Here is a 27,824-nt window from a genome sequence, read left to right on the forward strand (position 1 = left end):
ACTACAAATAATTCTTCTTTGCTTTGTCCAAGTAGGGTGACTGGTCAAAGGCAGTGACTTTCCCAAAGCAACACAGGTCAGCAGTGGGATTTTAACTCTGTATTTACTGACTCCCATTGCTTAACTTACTTTTCAAGCCTTTAGAATTTTAATACTATTAAATCACTTGGCGTTGCTGTCAAAGTTAGTCCTATAATTATCAACCTTTGAAAATGTGCAATAAGCTTTAGAATGAAAGAGTAATTTATAGTAAAGAAGTAAATTAAAGCTGAAATAATAATTTTTTAAAGTAAGTAATGTTTTTAAAATGCTGCTTTTATAGTAAACTTCACATTACAGCATAGATTCATTACATTATCGCATTACAAACCTGTCCATTATAAAAGCCTCGCTAAGGAGAAATTCTGTGTTTAATATATTTTTAGAAGTCTGTAAATTCATACTTTTGTGAAAATCTGAGTCTGGATATTTCTTCAAGGTGGCACATGGAATTTAGATAACAGGAATTTCTTTTTTGGGTTGAATATTATGTAATCTACAGAATAGGAAACTACTGGAGAATTTCCTGCTTCTTTGATACATTGTTTTGATTGTTAATGTATATCATTTTGTTAAATTACAGGAAACAGCACTGGGGGTGGGGAGCAGAGAGGTGCATCATTTGGAATCCATCTGTGTCACTGTGTAGTTCTTCATCTGGACCGGGAAGCAGTTTTCTCTTGACCTACAAGCCCAGCAGTGAAAAGAAAACTTGAAAGACTGATTAGACTATAGGTGTGATGGTGGTGGGGATGTCTGTGGGATGAATATTTGAATTCTGGTGAGGGATTAACCCGTTTCATTCTATGCAAAAAAGAAACATCTGAATTCAGTTTATTTGAATTATTAATTTATAAACATTCTTTTAAATATAGACGTAGAACAATATAACAGCGGATAAACACATATTTGAAAATGGGCTCTTTAATCTAGCAGTGAGAGAGATAACATGATCTGGTGGCTAGAAGTAATGAGGTGTAACTTTTAACAATGAAGGCAATTAACCACTAGAACAATTTCCCAAGAGTTGTGGTGGATTCTCCATCACGTCCAGGCTTTAAATCAAGATTGGATATTTTTCTTAAAAGATCTGTTTTAGGAATTATTTTGGGTGAACTTTTGTGGTCTGTTATACAGGAGACATATTAGAGGTCACAGTGGCCCCTGCTGGCCTTGCAATCTAGAAAGAGTCATAATTGTGTGTGAGGAGTTTGAAGAAGTGAAGCACTATGGAAATTCTAAGTATTAATAAATAAATAATAATTAATCGTTTGTAATCAGAGTGAAGTTTAGTTAAACCAGAGAAGCTGAAAATAATAGCTAAAAAGGGAACAGCACAGAAGACCACAACACTTACTCAACTGAGTTTTAACTTTTATGTGGCAGCAACTTGGGTGTTTTCAGACTTGTAGCTTAAGCTGAAATGTATCTGCTTCCCTGTCTGCCCCCACTACATGCACTGTTGTTCTAAAATGATTGGCTGTGGGACTAGAAACAGCTGTATTGAACCTTGATTTTTAAAGAGGTTGCAGGTCTTCCTGCTGCTTAGCCAGTTGGTAGCAGTTAAGACTAGAGAAGAGAGTGAGAGCAAAGTAGCTGTTTCCATATAGTTTCAAGACAGCTTGATTCCTGTGTGATGGAATGTGTTTGCAGCTGTCAGATGAATTAATCCTTGCTATCCTCATTTTGACTTGCAATCCGTTGGGTTTGTGCAGATGGAGAAGTTCTGCAGCAAATATTCTTTCCAAACAAAAGATTTTCTTTCCTTTCCTTCCCTTTATTTTTTATTTTTGGACTATCCTAAAAACACATAACTTTGTATGTAAATATATGCAAGCTGATTATAGGCTGGGGCATATGCCAAGGTTTGAATGAACTCAAGAGTGTTTCACATTAAAATGTGAAGCCCTGACAGGATCAGTGCATCTAACTTAAGACAGCTTCTTGATTAGCATGAGACTGGGTGGCTGCCTTGTTTCCTGCCCTTCAATAGCTATTCACTGTTTTCAAAGGCGGAGAACTGTTCAGCGGAGGAGCTGTGGCAACTTGAGCAGACTATACACGGTGGACTCACTGAGAACAAATGTTTGGATTTTTTGCAATCTAGCCTCCCAAGCCTGCAGGAGCTTGTGTATTAGAGAGGAATATACATACATCCATTAAAACAAATAACTGCACACACAAAAGAAACAACTGGCAAACTGCTGCAAGAGGGCAAAGGACAGAGAAGCCTCAGCCATTATGACCATCTGTTTCTCCTGGATTCTACAAGAATACATTTGCTGTTTCCTGTAGGTGATATATGCTAGATGTGTGAATGAGACACATGCACATCCAGTGTGTATGGATAAGCGGTGGGTGCTGCTAACAGGAAGATTGATCGAATGATTATTGCAGCAATGGCTTAGGCTGCTTCTATTGATTCTTGGCTTGGATCCTGATAAGTGAAGAAAAATGACTTTCACTGTTATCAAAGGGTCATTCTAATTCTGTGATGCTGGAGATTTGACAGTGCTTCTTACAGTTCCTGGGTGCTCTGTGTTTCGGGTCAAAACCAAAGGCAGTGGGGCTTTCGTAATTTGTTTGGGTCTTTTTTGTTCTGGCTCACACTTGGCTAAGCACTCCTATGCTGAATCGGGCTATTGTTTGGGATCCCAGAGCTTTTCATGCTGCAATACCCTACCCTTTCACCCCCCCTTGCTTAAGAAGCCACATAATGTGCCTTTCCTCCACATGAATCTGGAAGCTATAAGCTGGACTGATTGCAAATGAAGTGTAATGCATTGTGGGACGTGTGTAAAATTGGATCATTCGAAGGGGGGGGGGGGGGAGAGAAGGAACAGACCTGCAGTTTGCTTCATACAAGAGGTAGTGGCAAAATGTTTGCAGATTCTACCCAAGCTGTGCCTGTAGCAGACTAATGAAACGAAGCATCGCAAGCACGCTGTGAGGCCTGACTCATGCCACTGCTGCGGGAGGATTAGACTGCAGGTAGCCTCAAAATGAAGAAGACACGGAGTACAACCTTACGGCGAGCCTGGCCTAGTTCAGATTTCTCTGACCGGGCCTCAGACCGCATGAGGTCCCGCAGTGAAAAGGACTACCGACTGCACAAACACTTCCCACCAGCTTTTATTGCCCAGGCATCACGGGGCTACATGACATCAGGTTTGTAACAGCATTTTTGTGCTTATTACAAGGCTCAATGTTGGGTGTTTATTTGGCTCGCTAATACTGTGTTGATAGGTAAAAGGGTATCCTATGACTGATAGCATAAGTTGTTATGAATAATGCAAAAAAAAAAAAAAAAACCAAAACCCCGACATCCACCATTTTGTACCTCAGCAAGATTCACAGCAGGGCCCTTTCAATATGGTGTTTAAAATCTATTAGTAAAAATAAAATAAATGAAAAGAAATAATATTCATATCTATATTTTCAGCTGAGGATAGGTAAAAAATAACTTGGGTTTCATGATCAGAGCAGTCACTTTGCTCTTCTGCTTTATGAATAAGTATGTGCTGAATATTTGCTACCAAACCAAAAATTCCCTTTCCATCTAGTTAAGTATAATTATCTCTGTGGAGGCGTATCTATAGTGCATTTTCTAAAGAAGTGTCACCTGTAATTCTGAATGCTCTTGCCCTGTTCCAAGCTTGTCGGATTTCAGAAGCATAATTCTATACAGAGAAGTGGATTTGTAGTGATAATGAATATAAATACAGTATTTGTGTATAAAATCTGTCTGTGTGTGTGTGTGTGTGCATGCGCATGTACACATGTTTATTCATCGTTTTAAACATAGGTTATATGGAAATAATGGACCCTGCATCAAAATGTTTGTGCGTGGCAAAAAGGAAGCACAAATTGTAGGAACAGAGAGGCAAAAATGAGAGGAAAGATTTATGCTTCAAATTAGAACTTTTCATATAAATGAAAAAAGCTTCAGTATTTCTAAATGAAAGCTTATTCCTTTTTAAATGTATCGTACCAGCCATGTAATTTAGAAATTCGAGAAACACAAGACGAATACTTGGGAGAATGCTGGGGGGAGGGGTAAAGAATCCTGGAAACCTTCTTTGTTGTTCTACTGCTTGGTTATTGTGAAGATCAGACAGAACATTTCATTACTGTGATGTCAAATATCAATTCATCATGAAGGCACATTTTTCCTGTAAGGTTTAGTATAGGTTGAGTAGGCAGATTCCTTTAAAAGGGAAAAAATAGGAGGGAGAGGGAAAATGAAGGTATTTACCATGTACAGTTGAAAACATTTCCAAACCCATAAATGCTTGAAAGGCTAAACCAACCGCTTGTGGTTTTTAGTTACATTCATACTTTACTATTGCTCTCCCTAATAAACATGGCTCTTTAGCCAGGAGTGGGTTCTCATATTTTAAAAATGTCTCATGACTCTTGTGTAATTAGCCCCCAAATCTAAACAAAATAATGTGCATTATATTGCAAATCTGCCTACATATGGATATTGTGCTGTTTTGACAATAATATTTTTTCTTTCATGGGATGGCTCATATTTAGGGGAAATAGCAAGTATAATAACTTATACTTAAGCAGCTGAAGGAAGCTACCGTGGTATATTTTTGGGTGGTGATGGTGCAGCAAATTTAGGAAAGAGTCTGAAAGCAGATCTGACTTCAGCTTGTAATTCTAAAATCTGAAGAGTTATTTTATTACTTTTCTGATATTCTTAGTTTGCGATGCACCATGTCAGTTTTGGCTCAGACATCACTTTTAAGCTTTTCTTTTAATATGGCAATCAATTCTGATGTTGAAGAAGCTTTCAGTAGTGTTTCTGAACAGTTGGTTGTGTGGGAGTTGTTTTGTTTTAAGGACACAACAAAGATTCATTTGTCTTGGAAACAGCATTATCATAGAAGCATTATCTTGACAGATTTCTTATGATCAAATTTGAGTCCTCCTTAAGATCAGATGTGTAGCTATCTGTATTTTAGAGTGGGTTGATCCCACAACGTGATGTTACAGCTGTGAACATACAGGAGTCTGATTTTTAATGTTAATGCACACCAGTGGAGGAAGTAGGTGTCATCTAGTATGAGTAACCTACTAAAGTTATTATAGGTATAACAAAATGGAAACAAAAACCAGATTTTTTTTTTTAATTAAATTGGCAGAATTTTAGCTGGAAATGTAATTGTTGCATTTTTGTGAGTGGTATGCTTTTTTCTGTGTGTTTTTAAAAAAAGAAAAAAGAAAAAAAAAAGGGTCCCATCCAGTGCCCTTCCAGATATTAGGTTTGAGAGGAATGAGTACTTTGTCTAAGCACTTCTAGCTATTTAAACTAATCTCTCTTCCTCACAGGAAATCCATAGGAAGTCTTCTTGCATAGAAGTTGTGACTATGACTACAAATACACCCAAAATGTTGTACAGGAGAAAGTGTCCGGAACACACACAATTTTCAGACTTCTGCATTCTATTTGTCCAGTCATTTAACCTAATCACCATTACTATTGTTGTGGTTCTTTTTAATTAAATGCTGCATTGTTTGGGGGGGAGGGGAAGGAAAGACAAAGCTTATTTTTTGGCTTGATTGCTTTAGATCAGGGATATAACATAGAGATAAGCAAGTGAGAAAATAACTCTTGATGAGGCACTACAGATCTTAAATGCTGTATAACTCGGAATTGTTTGTGGAAAATTCAGTACATAAACATTATTGCTTTAAACAATACAAGAAATTGTGTTATGAAGAAATTGTGTTAAAAGTAAAGCTTTGGAAAAATGCAGTCTCTAAATGGCATCTAGTGTATTATAAAGGGAGAAATGTAGGCTCCTTACTAGAGAACTGACAGTGCACCATTTTTAAACAGTCTTTTCATTAATAATGAATGAGAACCAATTTAGAAATTTGAATTATAGTAAGCAGTATTGATTTTTAGTATTAGCCTTTTCAGTACCTCCAGGGCAAACTGCCAGTAACCTATGGCAGTTATTGCAAATATGGATGAAGTGTATATGGGGAAGCCCTCACAGAGATTGTCAGATCAGTGGAGAATAAATTAAAAATATATAAATCTAGAAAAATCTCGCATTTTACTGTTGAATAATCTCTTAGTGCTGGCTATCTAATCTGTTGTAATCCAGAGTTTCTTCAGGCCTCCTAGCAACCACTGGGTTCAAAGGCCATGCAATGTGTTCATTGTTTATGCTGAATATTAATTTGCTAGTGGAAGACTAAGGATAAAAGCTTATCTATTGCTGAAAAAGAAAGCTATTACAATGAAGATGTTTGCTGCTGCATGAGAGATTTTGAACAAATGGATGCAATACATTTTGCACACCTCACAAAGAAAAGGAATTTGATTTTTTTTAAATTTTTGTTAAGAGTCTTCATTTTCCCTCTAAGTAATAAAGTTCTATAATACCCCACTCAGACTGAAGTGGAAGTGGAAGTGGAACTTACTGGGTGTTTGTTTAATCAGAAGAGGAGATCCACGTGCTGAAGTCTACATAGCTATCAAATTGTGCTACCAAAATTGGATTGGTTGAGTTTTTATATTGTTATAAACTAATAACATTTCAACTATCTATGTGCTGTTTTAATTAAAAGCTGTTGGGGTTCTAGGTAACTTACTAATTTGAGGTTGGAAAAAACCTATTCCCCTTCACCATAAAGAAACAGTCTAATGTAAACAGCATGAGAGCATGTCTGAAGGATTTTAAATGAGTACCTTCTGAAACTACAGAGGTTACTTTCTGAGAGATCTGCAGTTCTGAGCTCAAAACTTAACAATGACAGCATAGTGGATGAAATTTAGCTCTGGTGTAAGTCAGTCGATGCTCAATTATGAGCCACTACTTTTACAAAAAGTTTATTAGCTACAACAACAACACAAAGACAAACATTCAAATAGTTTTCCCTTAGTTTTTGCCTAGTATAAACTTTGCTTCTGAAGGAAAAAGCTTGCTGTTCTTTATCTTTTGAGGGATTAAATTTTGACACAAAGCATAGTAGTAGTTCTTCAGCTTCATTTAACAGAGGGAGTCTGCCAGTCATTTGAGAGAATCAGAGAATCCTAGAGCTTTTCTTAATCTTGACCCTTCTAAATTAATAAAAAATGAGAGATGTCCATAGAAGCTTGGTGGTCAAAAGAATACACATTACTGTAGCTGAGGGACTGCAACAACAGAGAAATCTTAGGGGCTTACGTAGGGGTTCTCCCTTCAGTTGATTATTTGAAGGAACATGTACTGGCCTGAAAGTTGTGTTGTAATTGTTAGTGAAATAAACAATATTCAATTACCTACTTTGTTTCAGTTCGAAACTTAGAGACACTTTCCAACCTAGCTGCTTAATAGTGATGTAGTATACAAATCTGTGGATTCTGAAATGGTCTAGGTTGAGCCCATTAATTGGGACAGTAAAAAAAAATCTTGAATCAGTTGGCGTTATGGTTGCAGGGCCAGCTGAACCCTGTCCTCATCTCTGGTCTCTTGGAACAGCAAGGTGCTTGGCTTCCAAGTGCAGCTTTTCTCTCTCAAACTACAGTTTTTTCTCCTCTGCTGCTAAATTGGTTTGGATGGGGCTAGATTGCTCCTTTGTTCACTGACTAGGCCAAGCTTGTGGTCCTATCTGTAAGTGCTAGTACTAGAGGACCTGGGAATGCTGCTGTAATCCCTGGCTTGAATTGGTTTCCATTATATACATTGGGTTTATATTGTGGTTCAGTGCTCTCAACACCTCCATTATAAAAATTATTCCAGCACCACTGGGTCTACCCATCCATTCTGTCCTTTGGGAAATTCACCTGCCCTGCAAGAGACCTAGGACCCTCTACTGGGTACTGTCTGGTCCCCATTATGCCTCTGTTCAGCTTCAAACAGGAAAATCACCGGCTCTGACTTTTTTAGTTCTTTAGAGAAGATTCCTTTCTTCGTGTAACTCCACTAGCTAATCTTTCTAAAGCTACTCATAGCTTATTTTTCTTATCTATCTTTTCCTTGTTTCTTCCCGAAAAGAACGCAAGACATTTTTTTCCTGTGCTTTTCCCTTCTACAGTGCTTGTTTTTACTCTGTGCTCACTTATTGGACATTCATAATTGACACTATCCTACAACACTGATATTACTATATCACTATTATATTGCATATCTTCAACTCCTTCCTGGTCTCTTTGAGTGCACTCTTTCAGGCCTCAGGCCTTCCCCTCTAATAGGGTAAAATTTCCCACTGTTAGACCAGGTCCTAATCTGTAGAACCCTATGTATCAAACATCCCTGCTCAACAGGTCTTACTGGATTTGGATATCCATAGCTCTACCGTTCAGAAGCTTGTGACCATTTGTGAGTACAGTGACCACAGTGGTGTTTTAAATCATGTTTTGTTTGTACTGTTAAGATTAAAGGATTTTAAAACAACAAATGTTCTATCTATATGCATGCCTGTTTTACTTAGAATCCTAGTCAGATCTGTCTAACCCAGACCCATAACCTCTAGGGGTCTGGATCTTAATCTGTTGTCCTTAACTTCCTCTGCCTCTATCCTCAAGGGCCTTTCTTTCCAGCCAAAGTTCCCATCCTCCCAGCTCACATTCTCCAAAACAACTTTAATGAGCGCCACAGGGGGTCGGAGCCAGTGGTGGTGGGCCCAAAGCCAGAACATCCAAATTAATGGCTTTTGCATTGTCTTTGAAGTGTTCACTGGGAAGTGTATATCTGTTTCCACATCACTCCCAGGTGCATTTCCTCAGTCCTGCTATTAAATTAATTCAATGTATGCTTACAGCACACATCACAATAATCCAATAAAGATACATACCCCTTCTTCCTCTCCCCGCCCCTCCCCTCCAAGAATCAGACAAAAATATAAAACACGCAGTATACATAAATTATTACAGGCAGTTTCAAATAAATAACAGAAGCTACACTCTGCCTTCGTAGTAAAGATTTTTCTCTTTAAGGCCCACTAAATCTGTGAAGTTGATTTGATAAATCTGGAAAAGATGAAACATCTTGCCAGTCTGAATATAAACCACATCTTTGCAAAGTGCATTGCGGTGAGGGGAGATGGAGGAAGCTGAGTCTTGAGAACTCTCCATTAGTCTTGGTCCAGCCCAGTGCCCTGGTTAATTGCTACCACCAATGAGAATTAATTTGTGTGCACTCAGGCATCGGGTGTCAGACGGAGGATTAAACTACCTGCTGCAACATTCTGTGCACAGTTTTAATACTGGGCTATCCGGTTAAATTTAAAAAAAAAAAAAAAGATGGAAATTTGCTAAGATATTGTAGCATTCTTCCAAATCCAAAAGATTTTTTGTTGGTAATATTCTGGAGGGAAAAAGTTTTGAAGAATGGCACAGGTTCATTGCAAGTTTCCTCATTCTGTGAAAATTTGTAATTTACCTCCACTGATAGTATTCCAGGTACAGGCAGTCCCCGGGTTACGTACAAGATAGGGACTGTAGGTTTGTTCTTAAGTTGAATCTGTATGTAAGTCGGAACTGGCGTCCAGATTCAGCCGCTGCTGAAACTGACCGCCAGTTCTGACTTACATTCAGATTCAACTTAAGAACCCCAAGTCAGCTGCTGCTGAAACTGATCAGTGGCTGATTCCAGGAAGCCTGGGGCAGAGCAACTCTGCCTCGGGCTTCCTGTAGTTAGCGCTGGTCAGTTTCAGCAGCGGCTGACTTGGGGACGCCTGGGGCAGAGCAGCTGGGGTGCTGCTGGGTTGCTCCAGTAGCACCGCTCCTCACTCCTTGGCACTACTGGACCAGCCCAGCAGCACCCCAGCTGCTCTGCCCCAGGCGTCCTGATTCAGCCACTGCAGAAACTGACCAGCAGCGGCTGAATCAGGACCTGGGGCAGAGCAGCTGGGGTGCTGCCGGGTTGGTCCAGTAGTGCCCAGAGCGGCGCTGCAGGACCAATCGGCAGCACCCCAGCTGCTCTGCCCCAGGGTCCACAACAAAAGCCTGGTCTGCTGGGGGGGGCACACTAGCTGTGCCCCCCTCCCCCCCAGCAGACCAGGGACACAGGGAGCAGAGCCGCAGCGGCAGCGGGGTGCCGCGCTTCTGAGGCTTTGCTCTGGCAAAGTCTCAGAGGCGAGGGACCCCGCTGCGGCTGCGGCTTCAGTCCCGGTGCCTGTGGTCTGCTGGGGACGGTCTCCAGCAGACCACAGGCACCGGGACTGAAGCCGCAGCAGCGGCGGGTTCCCGCGCTTCTGAGGCTTTGCCAGAGCAAAGCCTCAGAAGCGTGGGAACCCGCCGCTGCTGCGGCTTCAGGGGCACCGGGACTGAAGCCGCAGCAGCGGCCAGAGCAAAGCCTCAGAAGCGTGGGAACCCGCCGCTGCTGCGGCTTCAGTCCCGGTGCCCCTGGTCTGCTGGAGACAGTCTCCAGCAGACCAGGGGCACCGGGAGCAGCTTACGAATGGGGCTTTCTCGCCCCGGAGCTCGCAGGCAGCAATCCGCCACCTCGACCTACAGGGCGAGAAAGCCCCGTTCGTAAGTGCGGATCCGACATAAGTCGGATCCGCGTAAGTCGGGGACTGCCTGTATTACAATTTCTTGCTGCCCGAATCTGGGACAGTGGCTCAATCTATGTTTGAAGAAAGCCATGTTTGTTCCTAATGTTTAAATATAGTTCAAACCTGACTTCCTGTAAACTTTTATCTTACATGCTTTGGCCTGCTGGAAGAGGCCAAGCAATGGTAAAAGCTTGTTCAGAAACTTAGTTTAGGGCTTATGTGGGACAAAGATCTAAAATGAATGCTCACCAGGAAAATAAAGCATACCTGGAATTTAAAATAACCTGGGATTAATTCAATGCCTAAAGAATATGATATATAAGCCTTGGAAGGCTGATCATTCTGCATTACTAATTACAATAATTTAAAAATAATCAGAGTTGGGAACATCTGCTTTGGATGAAGCAGAGGTATATTTGCATGTAGAAATGAAGGATGCCCTTTTGTTGTAAGAAGTAGTTGAGCATTGATGAACGATACTATATGAAAGTAACTTGCTAGGTTTAGTTTCCTAAAATATTACACTTTTGACACTGAAAACTAGATCTTCCCTCTCTAACCCAGAACTCCAGTAATGGTGGGCGTTTTTTATACAGAGAGATGTTTCATAAAACAGTTATGGAAAAACAGTTATGTTGTGGCTTTTCAAAGCTACAGCAACACTATGTACCTCTATACATGCACTTGCAGAAGTTTTTGGTGCATTAAGTTGGCTGTGGGCAGAGACAGTCCTCCTGGGTCTCTGAGGAAGAACACTCAGATATGGCAATTACATCTACCCTTTAAATAGATCTAGCATTTGCTCTTCTCAGGGGCTATCAATAGTCAGCAGTTGATGGGGATGAGGGCTTGCCCAACTCTGTACAATAGCCACTTTGCCATACCTCATATTCTGTGTATAAGCACTATCATTTTCTGCCCCTGCAAAACACCATTGGGAGAGTGGGAAAAGAAGGGCTTATTGTGCCTGTTCTCTTCCCCTGACTCTGAGGACTCTTCCCCTGACTCTCTTCCCCTGACTCATGGGAGAGGCACTATGGTTCAGTGGATTGGCACAGGATTGTAAATCTGAAGATAGAGTTCTAGTCCCCTCTGTTCCACTGGCTGGCTGTTACCTGGGGCAAACAGTACGTACCTAGTGATATTTCTCTTTCCAACACTTTCGGTTTGTTCTTTTAAAGCAGGGTGAGGACTTGCCTAGATCTCGCCACTCACCCCAACATGGGGAGCTTGTGCTGGTGCTTCAGCCTTCCTGCGGTCCCTCCAGAGGGCTAGAGTGCACTAAATCTACTAGGCTGCTCTTCCTCCCTCCCCCCCCGCCCCAGGCTCTGGTATGCGAGGGAAATATAGGGAGTGTCTTTCTCCTTCTCAGTCGGGTGCTACAGTGAGGGTTTTTTTCCCCTGCTTCTCACTTGTGTTTGGCCCACAACTGATTTTTCTGTGGGTCATTGCCCCCGACCCTAAAATGGTTCCCCGCTACTCATGTAAAGTATGTTTTTTTGGTGCAAGAGCTCTTGTTATGGGCTTAGCAGGACCCTTTTGTGGGAAGCACTGCATCTCAACTGGGATCTCTAGATGATATTGTAATATAAATAATGATGAGCAGCCAGAACATGTTCCTTAGCATGCAGAGAGAAATCAAGGTTCTGCAAACAGAATCCTTCAAACCAGCTTCTGGATTCTGTGGCACACATTAGACATTTCCATCCCCCCTTCATGCTGGCTGAAAAAGAAACCTACTTATTCATAATACCAGCAGTAAATGATGTGGAATGACTGTTATTAAGTACTGTTATCACTTTTACCATATCAACCAACTCTTCACAAACCAGAAATAGCTCTATTTTTCATCGAATTGTAGAAGATGTGATTCCAGTAATTTGAAAAGAGTGGGGACGGGCTCCTGTTAATTCTGCAGGAAACATTAACTTCTGGGAATAGTTGCAAATTCGTAACTTATTTTAAATTTCAATCTGTAGTTCTGACTTTCCAGGAATAACAAATAAATAGATGTTGATAGTTTAATAGCTAGATGAGATATGAGTAGGATTTGAAAATTGAAAATAAAAGCAAATGTATTTGAATAGAAAACCAACCGTAATTATGCATGCAGTTATTTTTTCTTTATAGCAGTCCCAGGGCCAAATTCTGCGGGATACGTGGCACCTTCATTTCCCAGTGAAATCAGTCCATGTAGACCCAGATATGATCAGAATCAGGTGCTATATTTGAGAATTGTTCATGTTTCCCCAATAGAATAGCAAGAAGAGGAATCCTTCAGAACAGAAATAAGATTCGGAGAGCAGAAACAGGAATATTCTGTTTTATCTGGTGTTTTGTATACTTCAAATTATTTAAATTTTGTTTGTGATCTACTGAAAGTGTGGGCTTGGGACATGGCTATACTTAGCAAACATGAACAAACCAGGAAACTGTTATCATGTCCTCTCTCAGTCTTCTCTTTTCCAGACTAAACAAACCCATTTTCTTTCCAGTCTTCCCTCATAGGTCATGTTTTTAGACCTTTGAGCATTTTTGTTTCTCTTCTCTGGATTCTTTCCATTTTGTCCATACCTTTCCTAATATTTAAGGCTAGGACATGGCTATACTTAACAAACAAATCAGAAAAATACCACCTAGATGGAAGGGCATAACAATTTGGTCCTGCAGTAATTAATTCTGCTTCCAGTTCTGTTCAGTACCTTCATTGGTGATTTAGGGTGTGTCCCTCTTTCGACAGAGGGTTGTAAATTAGACACTTCGAAATTGCAAATGAAGCCGGGTGTCACAGGGCTGACTCACTACCCTGGTGCCTCCAGGCAGCAGTTCTGGGAATTAGCTTGCCTGACTCATTGGGTGCCTCCGTCTAGGTGGCGTCTCCCCATGTTCCCCTTGTGCACGGCGTCCTCTTCAGGACACTGCCCTCTGGCAGTGCCCACTCCAGTCTCTCTGGAGTGAGTCCCCTCTTGGGGGTGGGGGTGTTATTTCCTACGCATGTACATCTAAACTGAACGCTTTTTCAAAAGAGCGCCATGATGCGATTATGCAAATGAAGTATGAGAAATTCAAATCTGGCTTCATTTGCAATTTCGAAGTGTCTAATTTACATCCCTCTGTCGAAAGAGGGATGTAGTCTATGCCTTAGATAATGGCATAGACCGGAGTGGAGAACCTTTTTTGGGTTGGGGGCCACTGACCCACAGAAAAATTAGTCAGGGGTCACACACAAGTGAGAAGAGGAAAAAAACAAACCCAAACTCCTCACTGAGGTGGCTGAGGGAGAAGACTTTCATCTCACACACCAGAGCCTTGGGGGGGCCCAGGCTAGTAGATTTTGCGTGATCCAGCCCCCAGAGGTACTGGAGCACTAGCGTGGGCTCCCCAATGCTGGGGGAACCCCTGAGCCTCAGGGGCCAGATTCAGGCAAGCTGGAGGATGCATCTGGCCCCCAGGCCTTAGGTTCCCCACCTCTAACAATGACAGTATGCTTATATGGTTTGCTGATGATACTGAGGTGGGAGGGGTTGCAAGTGCTTTGGAGGATAGAGTTAAAATTCAAAGTGATCTGGACAAACTGGAGAAATGGTCTAAAGTAAATAGGATGAAATTTAACATGGATAAATGCAAAAAGTACTCAAGTTAGGGAGGAACAAGTAGTTGCACACATACAAAATGGGAAATTATTTCCTACGAGAGAGTCCTGTGGAAAGGTATCTGAGGGTCATGATGGAACATAAGCTAAATATGAGTCAACAGTGTAACACTGTTGCAAAAAAAACCCACATGTCATTCTGGGATGCATTAGCAGGAGTGTTGTAAGCAAAACACAAGGAGTAATTCTTCAGTTCTACTTCTACTCCATACTATTTAGGCATCAATTGGAGTATTGTGTCCAGTTCTGAGTAGCAGATGTTAAGAAAGGTGTCAACAAATTGGAAAGAGTCCAGACAAAGGCAACAAAAAATGCTTAAAGGTCTAGAAAATATGACCTATGAGTGAAGATTGAAAAAAATTGGGTTTGTTTAGTCTAGAAAAAGAGAAAACTGAGAGGAGACACAACAGTTTTCAAGTGCATAAAACGTTACAAGGAGGAGGGAGAAAAATTATTCTTGTTAACTTTTGAGGTTAGGACAAGAAGCAACCGCTTAAATTGCAGTGGGGGAAGGGGTAGGTTAGGTTGGACAATAGGACAAACTTCCTATCTGTCAGGGTTGTTAACCACTGGAATAAATTGCCTAGAGAGGTTGTGGAATCTTCATCAGTGGAGATTTTTAAGAGCAGGTTACACAAACCACTTTCTGGGATGGTCTAGATGATGCTTGGTCCTGCTGCGAGTACAGGGATCTAGTAGACTAGATGACCTCCTGAGTTCCCTTCCAGTCCTATGTTTCTATGTGTGAAAATTAATCTGGAATAAAGTACTATGTCCATTTATAGAGGATTAACTTCCTGATCTCCTATGTGGAGACTCTTGTTCTGGAATAAAAGTGTTTTATTTCTAATTAGCTCTTCTTTCCTCTTATGACTTTTAATATTATGTCAGGAGGGCAGCAGTGTGAATGTGTCAATGGAACTAAGTTCTTTTGAAGCTGATCTCTTTCCTTCTCTCACTTATCATGTTCAAGCCTGACAAGTGCGGTTACTGATTTGATTCAGATGCTGAAGGTGAAGCAATTTGAGATTGTCTTCTTGGTATATCCTTCTGGAAGGTATGCCCCTCAGGGCAGAGACATGGTCCTGCTTGTTTGCTTGTGAAGCAGCTAGTACACAGGGTAAATTCCACCCATTGCAAGAGCCACTAACTTCAGGAGTAAAAGTAACTTAAATATCTTATTGGTGCCATCCTCCCACAAGTCACTGTTGGAGGGGAGGGTTAGAACAGGAGATGTGCGTCTGAGGGTTGCTATTGAACAGTAACTAATAATTGTAAGTGCAGGGGGGAGGCAGGGTAGAGGGTGTTGGGGGTGCAGGAGTCAGGGTGGGGAGGGAGATGTGAGGGTTCGGGAGTCAGGGAAGTGGGGGACTCGGGACTAGGAGTGCAGCCACTGCACTACCCAGGTGACCCAAGCAGTGGACCTGGCTGGGGCTGCGGGGACCATGCTACCCCAGCAGCCTGAGCACTGGGCTGCAGCCTAGGAACATTATGGCAACGTAGCCCAGGGGCTGTGGTTGTTGGCTGCGGCCCTCACTCCTGGCCCCCTGGTGGTGGTGTCAGGTGGGAGGTGGCTTGGGCCTCCTGTAGGGAAGCAGGGGGGAGAGGGAGGCTAGACAGGGAGGGGTGGGCAGCCCATACCCAGCACCAGCATGGGAACCTTACCTGTATACGGTGGCCAGCAACTTGCAGAGTCCCACCCTCAGCTGGACAGATTCTTACCGGGGGTGCCACACTGGGGCACACAAGCTTACTTTCACCTTTAACTAAGGGGAAACTTTTGGTGATCTCTAAACATTTTCATTTTGTATTTTATGTTTATACAGTAAAACTCCAATTGTCTGGCATCCAAGGGTCCGGCACTCCCGATAATCCGGCACCAACTGGAACCCGGAAGTGCTCCGGCAGCTATTTCAAGAAGTTGTTAGTCAATTACAGTACCGCCGGGTGGATCCACAGGTGACAGGCTCGCAATTTATCTTTCCTCTACTGCCTCCGGCGGGGGCTCGGCGGGGAATAGCACAGCAAGGGGTGAATCCTCTGCCGTTTTGCAGGAAGGCAAAGCCTGCAAGCGGTGGAGAAGGGGTGAGAGGCAGGCAGCTGCTTCAAGAAGTTGTTAGTCAATTACAGTACCGTCGGATGGAGGCAGTATAGCAAAGAGAAATTGCAAGCCTGTCACCTGCCGATCCACCCAGCGGTACTGCAATAGACTAACAATTTCTTGAAGCAGTTGCCTGCCTCTCACCCCCTCTCTGCCGCTACCGCTTGCAGGCTTTGCCTCCCTGCAAAATGGCGGAGAGTTTACCTCTTGCCACGCTGTTCCCTGCCGAGCCCCCGCTGGACGCAGTGCGGGTCCCGGCAGACCCATCACAGCCCCCCACCAGAGTACCTCCCGTTAGTCTGGTATATCTGACAATCCACCACCACCTGGGTCCCAAAGGTGCCGGATTATCGGAAGTCTACTGTATTTCCTTCCTCAGCAAGAACAGTTAAAAATAAATTGACCTTTGTGGAAAAGTTTGGTTTCTAAAATCTGAGGCAATAAATATTTTAATAGACAATTTGAAAGTATTGATTTAATGCTAGCCTGGAAAAGGCAAAGATCTCTATGAAAGATCTGGGTTAATCACAACATATCTCTTGGAGGGCTATATTATCTAAACTAATGTGCTGGCCACTTACGTTGTTTTCATTCCTTCCTCACCCCCATTTTCCTACAATTTTCCTGCAGCCTACTTTCAGAAAAAAAAACTTCTGACCACGTGAGAGAATATTCCGAATACCATAAGTTGAATTGCTTCACTTTGTCTTATAAAAGTGAGATACGAAACTTTTTTTTTAAATTCTAATTTTGCCTGTCAAAAATGTATACAGCATTTTAGAGTGAAATATCAATCTTATAACTATTATAAGGTTTGGCAGAATTTGATTTTTATTTTTTTAAATTTTAACAGATATTGATATTTTAAATATTTATATAAATTTTCATAATTGTGGGAAATTCTGATGGTTCAGACAGTTGTGGGTGTTAGAAAATTACCTAATGGCAGTAGACAATGATATTCAAAAAGTTAAAGCTTTATTACTGTTAAATACACAAGTTGCGTATTTCGACATATGATGATGACACAGGAAATATCCTTAAATCAAATTCTTAAGTTCTCAAACAGCGTTTTTTTTTTTTTTTTATTTTGCCAATCTTGTAAATGTGGATTATCATCTATGGAAATAATTTTGTCAGTTAGAGTGTGTGCAATTAAATCAGTGTTTATAAACATTAAGGCCTGATCTATACTAGGATCTTAGTTTGAAATTAGCCCCCCAAGGTATATTTTGTAAATGATGCATTCCACACAGCCAAACCCATTATTCCAGAATAAAGGGCCATGGAATTCAAACTCTGTAGTCCTGCTTTTCATGAGGGGTAACGCTGTTCCTGAACTTGTAAGTCCGAAATAACGTTAGTGTCGCATGCCGCTAATTCGAACTAATTGGCCTCTGGGATGCAGCTATTAAAGTTGCAGAGAATAGTCATCTAAACATCATGTCTGAAATAGCTGCAAAGCTAGCCTAAAATCTAATGCTTTTGTACTACCCTTTGTAAGTTATTGGGTAGATGCCAGTTACTAAAGGTGCACTAAAGTCCTAAACTACAACTTAGCTCAAGGACCTATCCTCAGTTTTGATTTTTTAACACGAAGATTTGAACCAAGAACTAAGTATGAGCTAGAATCAGGTTCCTTGCCTCATCATAAACCTTAACATGCTGGAATTTAAGCAGAAATGCTTCTTCCCATGGATTTGGCATTAATCCACCTTCTGGGCTGATAGGGGATGGACCAGCAAAAAGGTCTGACCTAAGTGATTCCTGTGCAGTGGCCTGTATAATGCTGCAGATTAATTTGAGCCTTGGAGTTGGGAGGGCAAAAATCTTTTCCCAGGTCAAAGACTGCCACCTGTCAAGTTTTAAGTGCCTGCATGGGTTAGAAATTAAATTCCCCCTATGCGACATGGTCACACAGCTGCCTATTAAGCACCTTGCAGGGGCTCAGGGCTGCGGCAGGAAGACATACCTGTCCCCCAGCACAGACCTACTGTGGTGGGGAGAGGCACCCCTTTCTGCTGGCCCCAGAATGGACCTGCCCCAGACTTGCTGCAGCCATGGGAGAGCTATCCCTACCCTCCAGTCCAAGTGTTCCTGTAGGGTGGAGAAAGGTGAAGGGAGTCCTCTTTTCCTGCAGTAGCCCCTGGGCAGCCTGCATCCCAAATACCTTATCCCTAGCTCCACCTAAGAGCCTGCCCCCCACCCCCGAGCCCTCTGCTGCAGCCCTCAGCGCGTGCGCACGCATGCGCGCGCACACACACACACACTCTCTTCCCCCCCCCCCCCACCCCTTTGGTCTTGTCTCCACCACATGAATTTTGTTTTATATACCAATATGGAGGTGATGTGCCACAATAATAAATGTGCACATAATAAAATTAATTCTGCACGTGTGGGGGAAAATTTAGAGGGGACACTTTTCAAAGAGAAGGTCATCAACATTTCCTAACAGGGATAAAGCAACATATTTTACCCTGACTTTGTTTTCAGACATACATGAACTATTTTGGCTGTTCTTTTTTTAAAATAGTTCAGCCTGAAGTGAACACTGAGCACGGAAACTTTCAGCACAATAAAGTTTGAAAAAGTTATAAGCAACTGAAATTAGAGTCTTATAATGGCAAGTGTCAGACAGCCTTAATAATAGGCAATGCTACCAGCCTTGCTTGTAACATATATTTATTTCCATTATAAATAAATGTTTTATGTATTATATTTATTACAGCGGAAATGGTAACAAATTCGAAGATGGGCCTAAGACTTGGGCCTTGCTTTGTGCATATGTGAAGTTGCCATAGAGTCAGAGCTCTCCACAAATACAGGAGTTTCTTGAGTCAAATTGCAGGACTGGAACTGGTTCCCTATGGAGGAGCTCATCATAAAAAGTAGTCTGGTTGGAGAATTTTGACAAAAAACAAAAGCAAATGTTTTCATTATTAGTTTTTCTCTGTTTTCCAACTAGCTCTACTAAGTGTATAGTAAGACATTTTCTGTAAACATTTTTTCCTTATTTTTTCCCTTTATTTAATTCAAACTTAACATCAGTCTAAGGAATTAAATTAGTCTAAAAAATGTGATCCAATAATCACTAACAAAGTTCCAGGGCCTTTTGGAAATATATATTTTTAACATGTCTTTAAAATCTGTCTACACAAAAGACTGAAATAGCTATGTAAACAATGCTCATTTTAAAACCACATGCAGTAGCTGTTCATCAGACCTATAATTTGCTGTATTGGCCTATTTATTGTTTAAAATACATTTAAAGAAAATATATTCACATACATTCAAAATCTGGATGAGTTTGGTTTCATTTTCAGTAATGTGTGAGGGCCCCTAAGAGCCAATTCTTCCTCTTTGATAAGTGAGCAAGTAAAAGTTTGGTTGACTTGTAGCTAGGAAGCATACTGCATCCCTGCTGTTGCCTCCTTGTATACCTTACCCTTCTCATCCATATATGCACTTTGTATCCTTCTTAGTGGTATTAAAAGCTACTGAGGGCAGTAATGCTGCTTGGAATAGAACACCTGAGTAGTTTTCACTAAAGTTCAGAAGGTTTGCCTTTAGAGGAGGGTCATCCAGTGAACAGATAGGAAAAACGGAGGCAGAGACATTCATCCTTAAGATAGAGGGCCAGCACAAGTTCCTTTGTAGGTTGTAATAAGAGAGGGTCAGGGAAGAGTCCTGAATTGCATCACTTACGTTGTGGGAGCTTCATTGTAGCCTCGCAGCCTGATCCCAGGAACTTTTGCCTCCTTAACTCACTTGTAGATTTCAGCATCAATAATTTAACCCAGATCTTATGGCATATCTGCATCATGGCTACATTTTTTAGTGAATCTGAATCTGATATATAGATGAGGTAACAATTCTATTCTAATATATTACAGTCAGAGTAACATATAGCCCAGCAATACAATAAACCCATCCATTAAGACTAAAGCTATTTTATCTAAACAATTTTGATTTTATGATTTAAGGAAACACACTAGAGTAAAATGAAAAATGCTTCAGTTTAATAACTTGTATACAATTAATTGGGATCACTTTTAAAGTAAGATTCAATATTCAAATGAAGATTTATTTGTTTAAAAGAAGTTCAGAAATGAAGCACTCCACCTTTACGGGATCATCTTAATTCATACGGAGGGGCCATATGTTAAGGAATGCCACAAATTTACACAGTGACTGTGGCTGCTGGATTTTAATTTGGTTTGGCATTAAACCAAAGTTGCATACAGTTGAATCATAGAATCATAGAATAATAGGACTGGAAGGGACCTCGAGAGGTCATCGAGTCCAGCCCCCCGCCCTCAAGGCAGGATCAAGCTCCGTCTACACCATCCCTGACAGATGTCTATCTAACCTGTTCTTAAATATCTCCAGAGAGGGAGATTCCACCACCTCCCTTGGCAATTTATTCCAATATTTGACCACCCTGACAGTTAGGAATTTTTTCCTAATGTCCAATCTAAACCTCCCCTGCTGCACTTTAAGCCCATTACTCCTTGTCCTGTCCTCAGAAACCAAGAGGAACAAATTTTCTCCTTCCTCCTTGTGACACCCTTTTAGATATTTGAAAACCGCTATCATGTCCCCCCTTAATCTTCTTTTTTCCAAACTAAACAAGCCCAGTTCATGAAGCCTGGCTTCATAGGTCATGTTCTCTAAACCTTTAATCATTCTTGTCGCTCTTCTCTGTACCCTTTCCAATTTCTCCACATCTTTCTTGAAATGTGGCGCCCAGAACTGGACACAGTACTCCGGCTGAGGCCTAACTAGTGCAGAATAGAGCGGCAGAATGACTTCACGAGTTTTGCTTACAACACACCTGTTGATACAACCTAGAATCATATTTGCTTTTTTTGCAACAGCATCACACTGTTGACTCATATTCAACTTGTGGTCCACTATGACCCCTAGATCCCTTTCCGCCATGCTCCTTCCTAGACAGTCGCTTCCCATCTTGTATGTATGGAACTGATTGTTCCTTCCTAAGTGGAGCACTCTGCATTTCTCCTTATTAAACCTCATCCTGTTTACCTCTGACCATTTCTCTAACTTGCTAAGGTCATTTTGAATTATGTCCCTATCCTCCAAAGAAGTTGCAACCCCACCCAGTTTGGTATCATCTGCAAACTTAATAAGAGTACTCTCTATCCCAATATCTACATCATTGATGAAGATATTGAACAGTACGGGTCCCAAAACAGACCCTTGAGGAACTCCACTTGTTATCCCTTTCCAGCAGGATTTAGAACCGTTAACAACAACTCTCTGACTACGGTTATCCAGCCAATTATGCACCCACCTTATCGTGGCCCTATCTAAGTTATATTTGCCTAGTTTATCAATAAGAATATCATGCGAGACCGTATCAAATGCCTTACTAAAGTCTAGGTATATGACTGAATGTTGACACACTGCTCCCTATTGGCAACATACCTGAGGAATCTCAAGAACATGGTCACCTAAGTCCAGTTATAATTTATGCTCAATATGCTGACTTCAGATCTGCACATTTCAAATGAGAAGCATTAAACAGGTGTTATGTTAATGTAAGGAGGGTAACATTAGGGTTGCTATTTTGTCATAAGGCTTGAAATTAATAAGTGATCCAAGTGATTTAAATCAGGCAAGCAGAAAATTTTTTTAAATAATTGATTTTAATCTTGCTTTGCTTTTGTAATTTTTTGTTGTTTTTCTGAAGAAAGGTTGTTTCTCATTTTCTGATATAAGTTGGCACTTTTTATTTTGCTATACATTATATATGTACACATTTATTTAAGCAATTATATAGCTTAATATTCATTTTAGTCAGATTCTTAATTTTTGCACTTCTGTTCAGAGAGGTGAATGATGCATTTCTTAATATTGGATGATTTTTTTACTCAGTTTTGTCAAGCTATATTTGGGTGGAACTTGGAAATCCAATTATTAAGACATAAATCATCAGCTTAAAATAGTTTCTGTTACTTAAATACCTTAAATATGCTTCATACATAAGAAAACAAAGTTTAGTTTATCAAAACATTGTTTTGTTTAAAACAAAAACAAAATTTATTTATTAAACAAAAGAATTATCTGAAGCTAGTGAATTTTCTTGAAAATGTGAGAACAAGTAGATCTTTTCACCCCATTTTTATTAATAGTTTGAAAGAGGAAAACAAGTTTGTTGCCTTTGTAACTCCAAGTTGATTAATCAACTTGAATGACCTATTCATAAACTGAGCTAGTTGAATAAACTTAAATTAAGAAGATATCTTCTCTGTATCTACAGTTAACTCTGGATCCAGGTGCTTAGTCAGCAACTTCATAGAATCATAGGGTTGGAAGAGATCTCAGGAGGTCATCAAGTCCAACCCCCTGCCCAAAGCAGGACCAACCCCAACTAAATCATCCCAACCAAGGCTTTGTCAAGCAGGGACTTAAAAACCTCTAGGAATTGAAATTCCACCACTTTCCTGGGTAACCCATTCCAGTGCTTCACCACCCTAAAATCCAGCTTACACCTCCCCCACTGCAACTTGAGACCATTGCTCCTCGTATTGTCATCTGTCACTACTGAAAACAGCCTCTCTCCATCCTCTTTGGAACCCCCCTTCAGGAAGTTGAAGGCTGCTATCAAATCCCCCCTCACTCTTCTCTCCTGCAGACTAAATAAGCTCAAATCTTTCAGCCTCTCCTTGTAAGTCACCAGTTCAGGGGATTTACTTTCTTTAAAACTTGACTTGGCAGCAAACATGAACTGCTTTTTAAATTTTTTATTTAAATGATTTTCATAGAAAATAGTAAGATTTGGCTTTAACAAAGGTCATCGTCATTTCCTATTTAATTTTAAATAGGGTTATTTATTGTGTCATTAAATATATTTAATTTAAATTTAAAGTAGGTTTTTATCCCCCTGAAAGTAAATGTGACATTTTATGGCTACTTGACATTATGTGTTTTGAAGAAAAGAGAAGGATTGACTGGAAGCTTTGAAGTAGGACTGAATTGCTGGCAGGATAGATGGATGGAAGTGGAGTAGAGACGTACCTGCTAGTCCTTTGGAGGGCCATACTTTTTGAGAGCTCGGAGAGTTCTTTATGGAAATGCTAAATCCCAAGATAGGGAATTTGGTGGTGCTGGTGATGATGATAGCTTTAAACAAGGGACTTTTCCTCTTACCAGAAATAAATTGTGACACTTGTGTGCCTTAGGAGGATGGGAGTGGAGACGTTAACCTTAGTTAATGTGGGACTGCTCTGTGAAAATCAGGGTGGCATCTCTGTGTTACTTTTTGTTGTATCAGCCTGTTTTGGGGGCCTCCCCATATTACTTTTGAAGATCAATTCCACATTTGTGATAAAAATATGCGGAGCTGTAAAAGATTCAGTGGCTTTATACATTTTGAACGCATAGCCTGCTATCTGCCCTGCCCCCGGATATGTCACATAACATTCCAGAATCTTAATCATACATATTATAGCATGGTGACCCTTACAAATTTTTTATGTGCACAGCAGATTGTGATGTCCTCAGAAGGAATGTTTTATTTTCATTCACCAATTTCATTTCCCACCTACCCCTTCTCCAGCCAATTTTCTTCCCCTCACTTTTCTTGTCCTCTAACTCTCTGCCCCTTTGGAATCCTAGTTCTTATGGAATAAATGTATGTTACCTAATTAAGTATAATGTTGACTCCTGATTCATATTGCTCATCAGGTTTGATGTCAGGATTCCACAAGGTTTCACCTCCTCCAGTTATTCATCAGTCCATCCATAATGCCCCTTGAAATTTCCTGGGAATAGACCACAGCATTGGAGGGCCTTGTGCTCTCTCCTTCCCTAAGGAAACTGTCTTCATCATGGTGAAGTGCTGAGCACTTAACAGGATTGGGTCCCAGAGAGACATAATTATTTATCTCTGTTGCTATTGTCTGAAATTTTCCAGCACTTTTCTTTAAGCACCTAATGCTGGGTTTTATGCCTGAAGACCCATGACTTGTACTGATGACAAACTCCCACAGCTCCAGTGAAGTCAAAGATAGCTCTGCATGCTTAGCATCTTTTAAAATCAAGTCTTAGTTATTATGCCCATCTTAAGGTTTGGCAATGATGGCCATAAAGTATTTTATCCAATCCTGAGTTTTTATGTATGGAGAGGGGGCGGGGTAGATCAGTGGTTTGAGCATTGGCCTGCTAGGGTTGTGAGTTCAGTCCTTGAGGAGGCCATTTAGAGATGTGGGGCAAAATCTGTCAGGGATGGTACTTGGTCCTGCTGTGAAGGTAGGGGACTGGACTCAATGACCTTTCAAGGTGCCTTCTAGCTCTAGGAGAGAGGCATCTCCATTCATTTATTTTATTTCATTTATTAACACCTAGGACACTCTGAACATAAGAACGACTATACTGGGTCCAACCAAAGGTCCATTCTAGCCCAGTATCCTGTCTGCCGACAGTGGCCAATCCCAGATGACCCAGAGGAGGTGAACACAGCAGGTAATCCTCACGTGATCCCTCTCTTGTCATCCATTTCCAGACAAAACGGTAATATCAATACCCAAAATAGACAAAGGCCCGTCTAACCAGACATCCAATACCATCAGGAAAGTTGCTATAAAAATACCTTAATCACATTTAAGTACCCCATGGGTTCATGGAATAGTGGTATAGAAAGTTACATTGAGATTTTTTAACTTTATAGTGCAAATTATAGTTTAAAATCACTACTGTTTTTAAGAAAAGAGTTTTGTTTCTTTACAGTAAATTAATGGAGATTGCCTATCTCTTAGGACTGGAAGGGACCTTGCAAGGTCATCAAGTCCAGTCCCCTGCCTTCACAGCAGGACCAAATACCATCCCTGACAAATTTTTGCCCCAAATAGCCTCCACAAGGATTCAACTCACAACCCTGGGTTTAGCAGGCCAATGCACAAACCACTGAGCTATCCCTCCCCCCTGATGAGATGTAGACAATATTCTACAAATATATCAGAAACAAGAGGAAGGCCAAGACAGGGTAGGCCTATGACTCACTGAAGAGGAAGAAACAATAACAGAATGTGTGGAAATGGCAGAGGTGCTTAATAAGGATGTAAGCAAGTAGTCAACTACCCATTAACCATACGCTAATCAGATAGTCGAGTAGTCACTCAACTAATCACTCCCCCCCCCCCCCCTGCTTCTATTAGAGAGAGGCAGCAAGGAGTGGAGAGCAGGAGCTGGTGCTAGAGGGAGCCAAGTTAAAAGCCGGTTCTTCCCAGCATGGTGTGGGGGGGTGGGGCAGGGGAGACAAAGGTCTCCCAACTGTTGTGCCTCTCCCTTTTAATGTACAAGGCTATGTCTAGACTACATCCCTCTGTCGGTAGAGGGATGTAAATGAGGCACTTCGAAAGTGCAAATGAAGCAGGGATTTAAATATCCCATGCTTCATTTACATAATCGTGTCATGGTACTTTTACGATCAAGTGCCATTTCAAAAGTAAAACTGTGGTCAAGACCTCATGGTTTACAGGATCTTTCAAAAAAGCGCCCCGTTTTTGAAAGAACCATGTCGCTACCGTGGTTTTACTTTCGAAATGGTTGTTGATCAAAAGAGCTCCATGACATGATTATGCAAATGAAGCATGGGATATTTAAATCCCCACTTCATTTGCACTTTCTAAGTGCCTCATTTACATCCCTCTGCCGACAGAGGGATGTAGACTAGACGTAACCTAAGAGCCATGGCTCTTGTACATTTGAAAGGGAGAGGCGCAGAAGTGGGGACCTAAGCAGTCGGGTTGCGCCTCTTCCTTTGAAATGTACAAGACCTGTGGGCAGCTCTTGTACATTTCAAAGGGAGATGTGCAGCAAGATAACGAGCACCCCAGTTATCGACTAATTAGTTGATTAATCAACATTTAACATCCCTAATGCTTAGTGATTTATTTGTTTTGTTTTTTTATCAAGAATTTTGGTGTTTACTGGATGCCTAAGCTAGTGAAAATGGGGTAGGAACTAAAATAGGAAAAGAACAAGTTAAAATTACTTAGAAAAGTTAAATGTCTTGAAGTCACCAGGGTGTTGTGAAATGCATCCTAGAATACTCAAGGAGTTGATTAAGAAAGTATCTGAACCATTAACTATTATCTTTGAAAACTCATGGAAGATGGGAGAGATTTCAGAAGACTGGAAAAAGGCAAATACAGTACCCATTTATAAAAAGGGAAATAGGGACAACCCAGGAAACAGACTAGTTAGTTTAACTTCTGTGCCAGGAAAGATAACGGAGCAAATAATTAAGGAATCCATCTGCAAACATAAGATGATAATAAGGTGATAAGTAACAGTCGGTGTGGATTTGTGAAGAACAAATTATGTCAAACCAATCTAATAGCTTTCTTTGATAGGCTACCAAGAAAGGGGAAAGCGGTAGAAGTGGTATACCTAGATTTTAGTAAAGCATTGGATATATTCTTGCACTACCTTCTTATCAATAAACTAGGGAAATACACCATAGACGATACTATAAGGTGGCTGCATAACTGGTTGGATAACTGTTCTCAGAGAGTAGTTATCAATGGTTCTATTCAACATCTTCATCAATGATTTAGATGAAAAAATAGAGTACACTTATAAAGTTTGCAGATGATACCAAGCTTTGGAGCTTAGGGTCATCATTCAAAATTATCTGGACAAACTTGAGAAAATGGTCTAAGGTAAATAGGATGAAGTTCAGTAAGGACACTTAGGAAGGAACAATCATTGCACACATACAAAATGAGAAATGACTGTCTAGGAAGGAGGAATGCAGAAAAGGATCTCGGGGTCATAGAAGACCACAAGCTAAATATGAGTCAACAGTTTGACATTGTTCCAAAAACCCCAAACATCATGAAAAGGCTTTCTTCCACTCTATTCTGCACTGTTTGGGCCTCAAAAATATTTCAAAATAATGGGTGTGTTTAAAAGACATGGGGTAGCTATTTTGGGATACCTCTACTGTCTAGACATACCCTGAAAGAATTGGGTTAGTTTAGTTTAGAAGAGAGAAAACAGAGGGAGCATGATAGCAGCTTTCAAGTAAATACTTAAAAGGGTGATACAAGGATGAGGGAGAAAAATTATTCTCCTTAACATTTGATGATAGGACAAGAAGCAATGGGCTTAAATTGCAGCAAGGGAGGTTTAGATTGGACATTAGCAAAAACTTCCTAACTGTGAGGGTGGCTAAATGCTGGAATAAATTGTTAGGGAATTTGTGGAATCTCCATCCTTGGAGATATTTAAGAGCAGGTTGGATAGACATCTGTCAGGGATGATCTAGATGGTGCTTGGTCCTGCCATGAAGGCAGGGGACTGGACTTGATGACCTCTTTATGTCTCTTCCAGTTCTAGTGTTCTATGACTCTGTATACACACAATTATAATTTTATCCTTTTTTAAGGTCAGAAGTGCAGACTGCCCTTCTTTAACTCACACCTTTATGTTGGCTGTGTAGTTTTTATGTCATGCTCATCACCATAGTATCTGAGCATCTGTGTCAAATACTGTTGTGAA

General features: G+C 40.9%; 1 protein-coding gene across 13 annotated transcripts in view; it reads left to right on the forward strand.

Moving 5' to 3' along the window:
* Window positions 1-27,824, forward strand: part of STOX2 (storkhead box 2) — a 229,832-nt gene that overhangs the window by 106,677 nt on the left and 95,331 nt on the right. For 3 of the 13 annotated variants that reach the window (XM_075930282.1, XM_075930280.1, XM_006130167.4), the window contains exon 1: window positions 3,071-3,207. The exons of 9 other annotated variants lie outside the window; for them this stretch is intronic. Coding sequence is in view for 1 of the 4 variants with exons in the window: in XM_006130165.4 (XP_006130227.1) it covers window positions 3,042-3,207 (166 nt within the window). In the remaining 3 variants the exon portion in view is untranslated. Of the gene's footprint in view, window positions 1-622; window positions 3,208-27,824 lie in introns of those variants that run through there. One more of the 13 variants, XM_006130165.4, reaches the window with a different exon arrangement.

This window comes from Pelodiscus sinensis, chromosome 5, assembly GCF_049634645.1.
Source record: "Pelodiscus sinensis isolate JC-2024 chromosome 5, ASM4963464v1, whole genome shotgun sequence".
Lineage (NCBI taxonomy): Eukaryota > Metazoa > Chordata > Testudines > Trionychidae > Pelodiscus > Pelodiscus sinensis.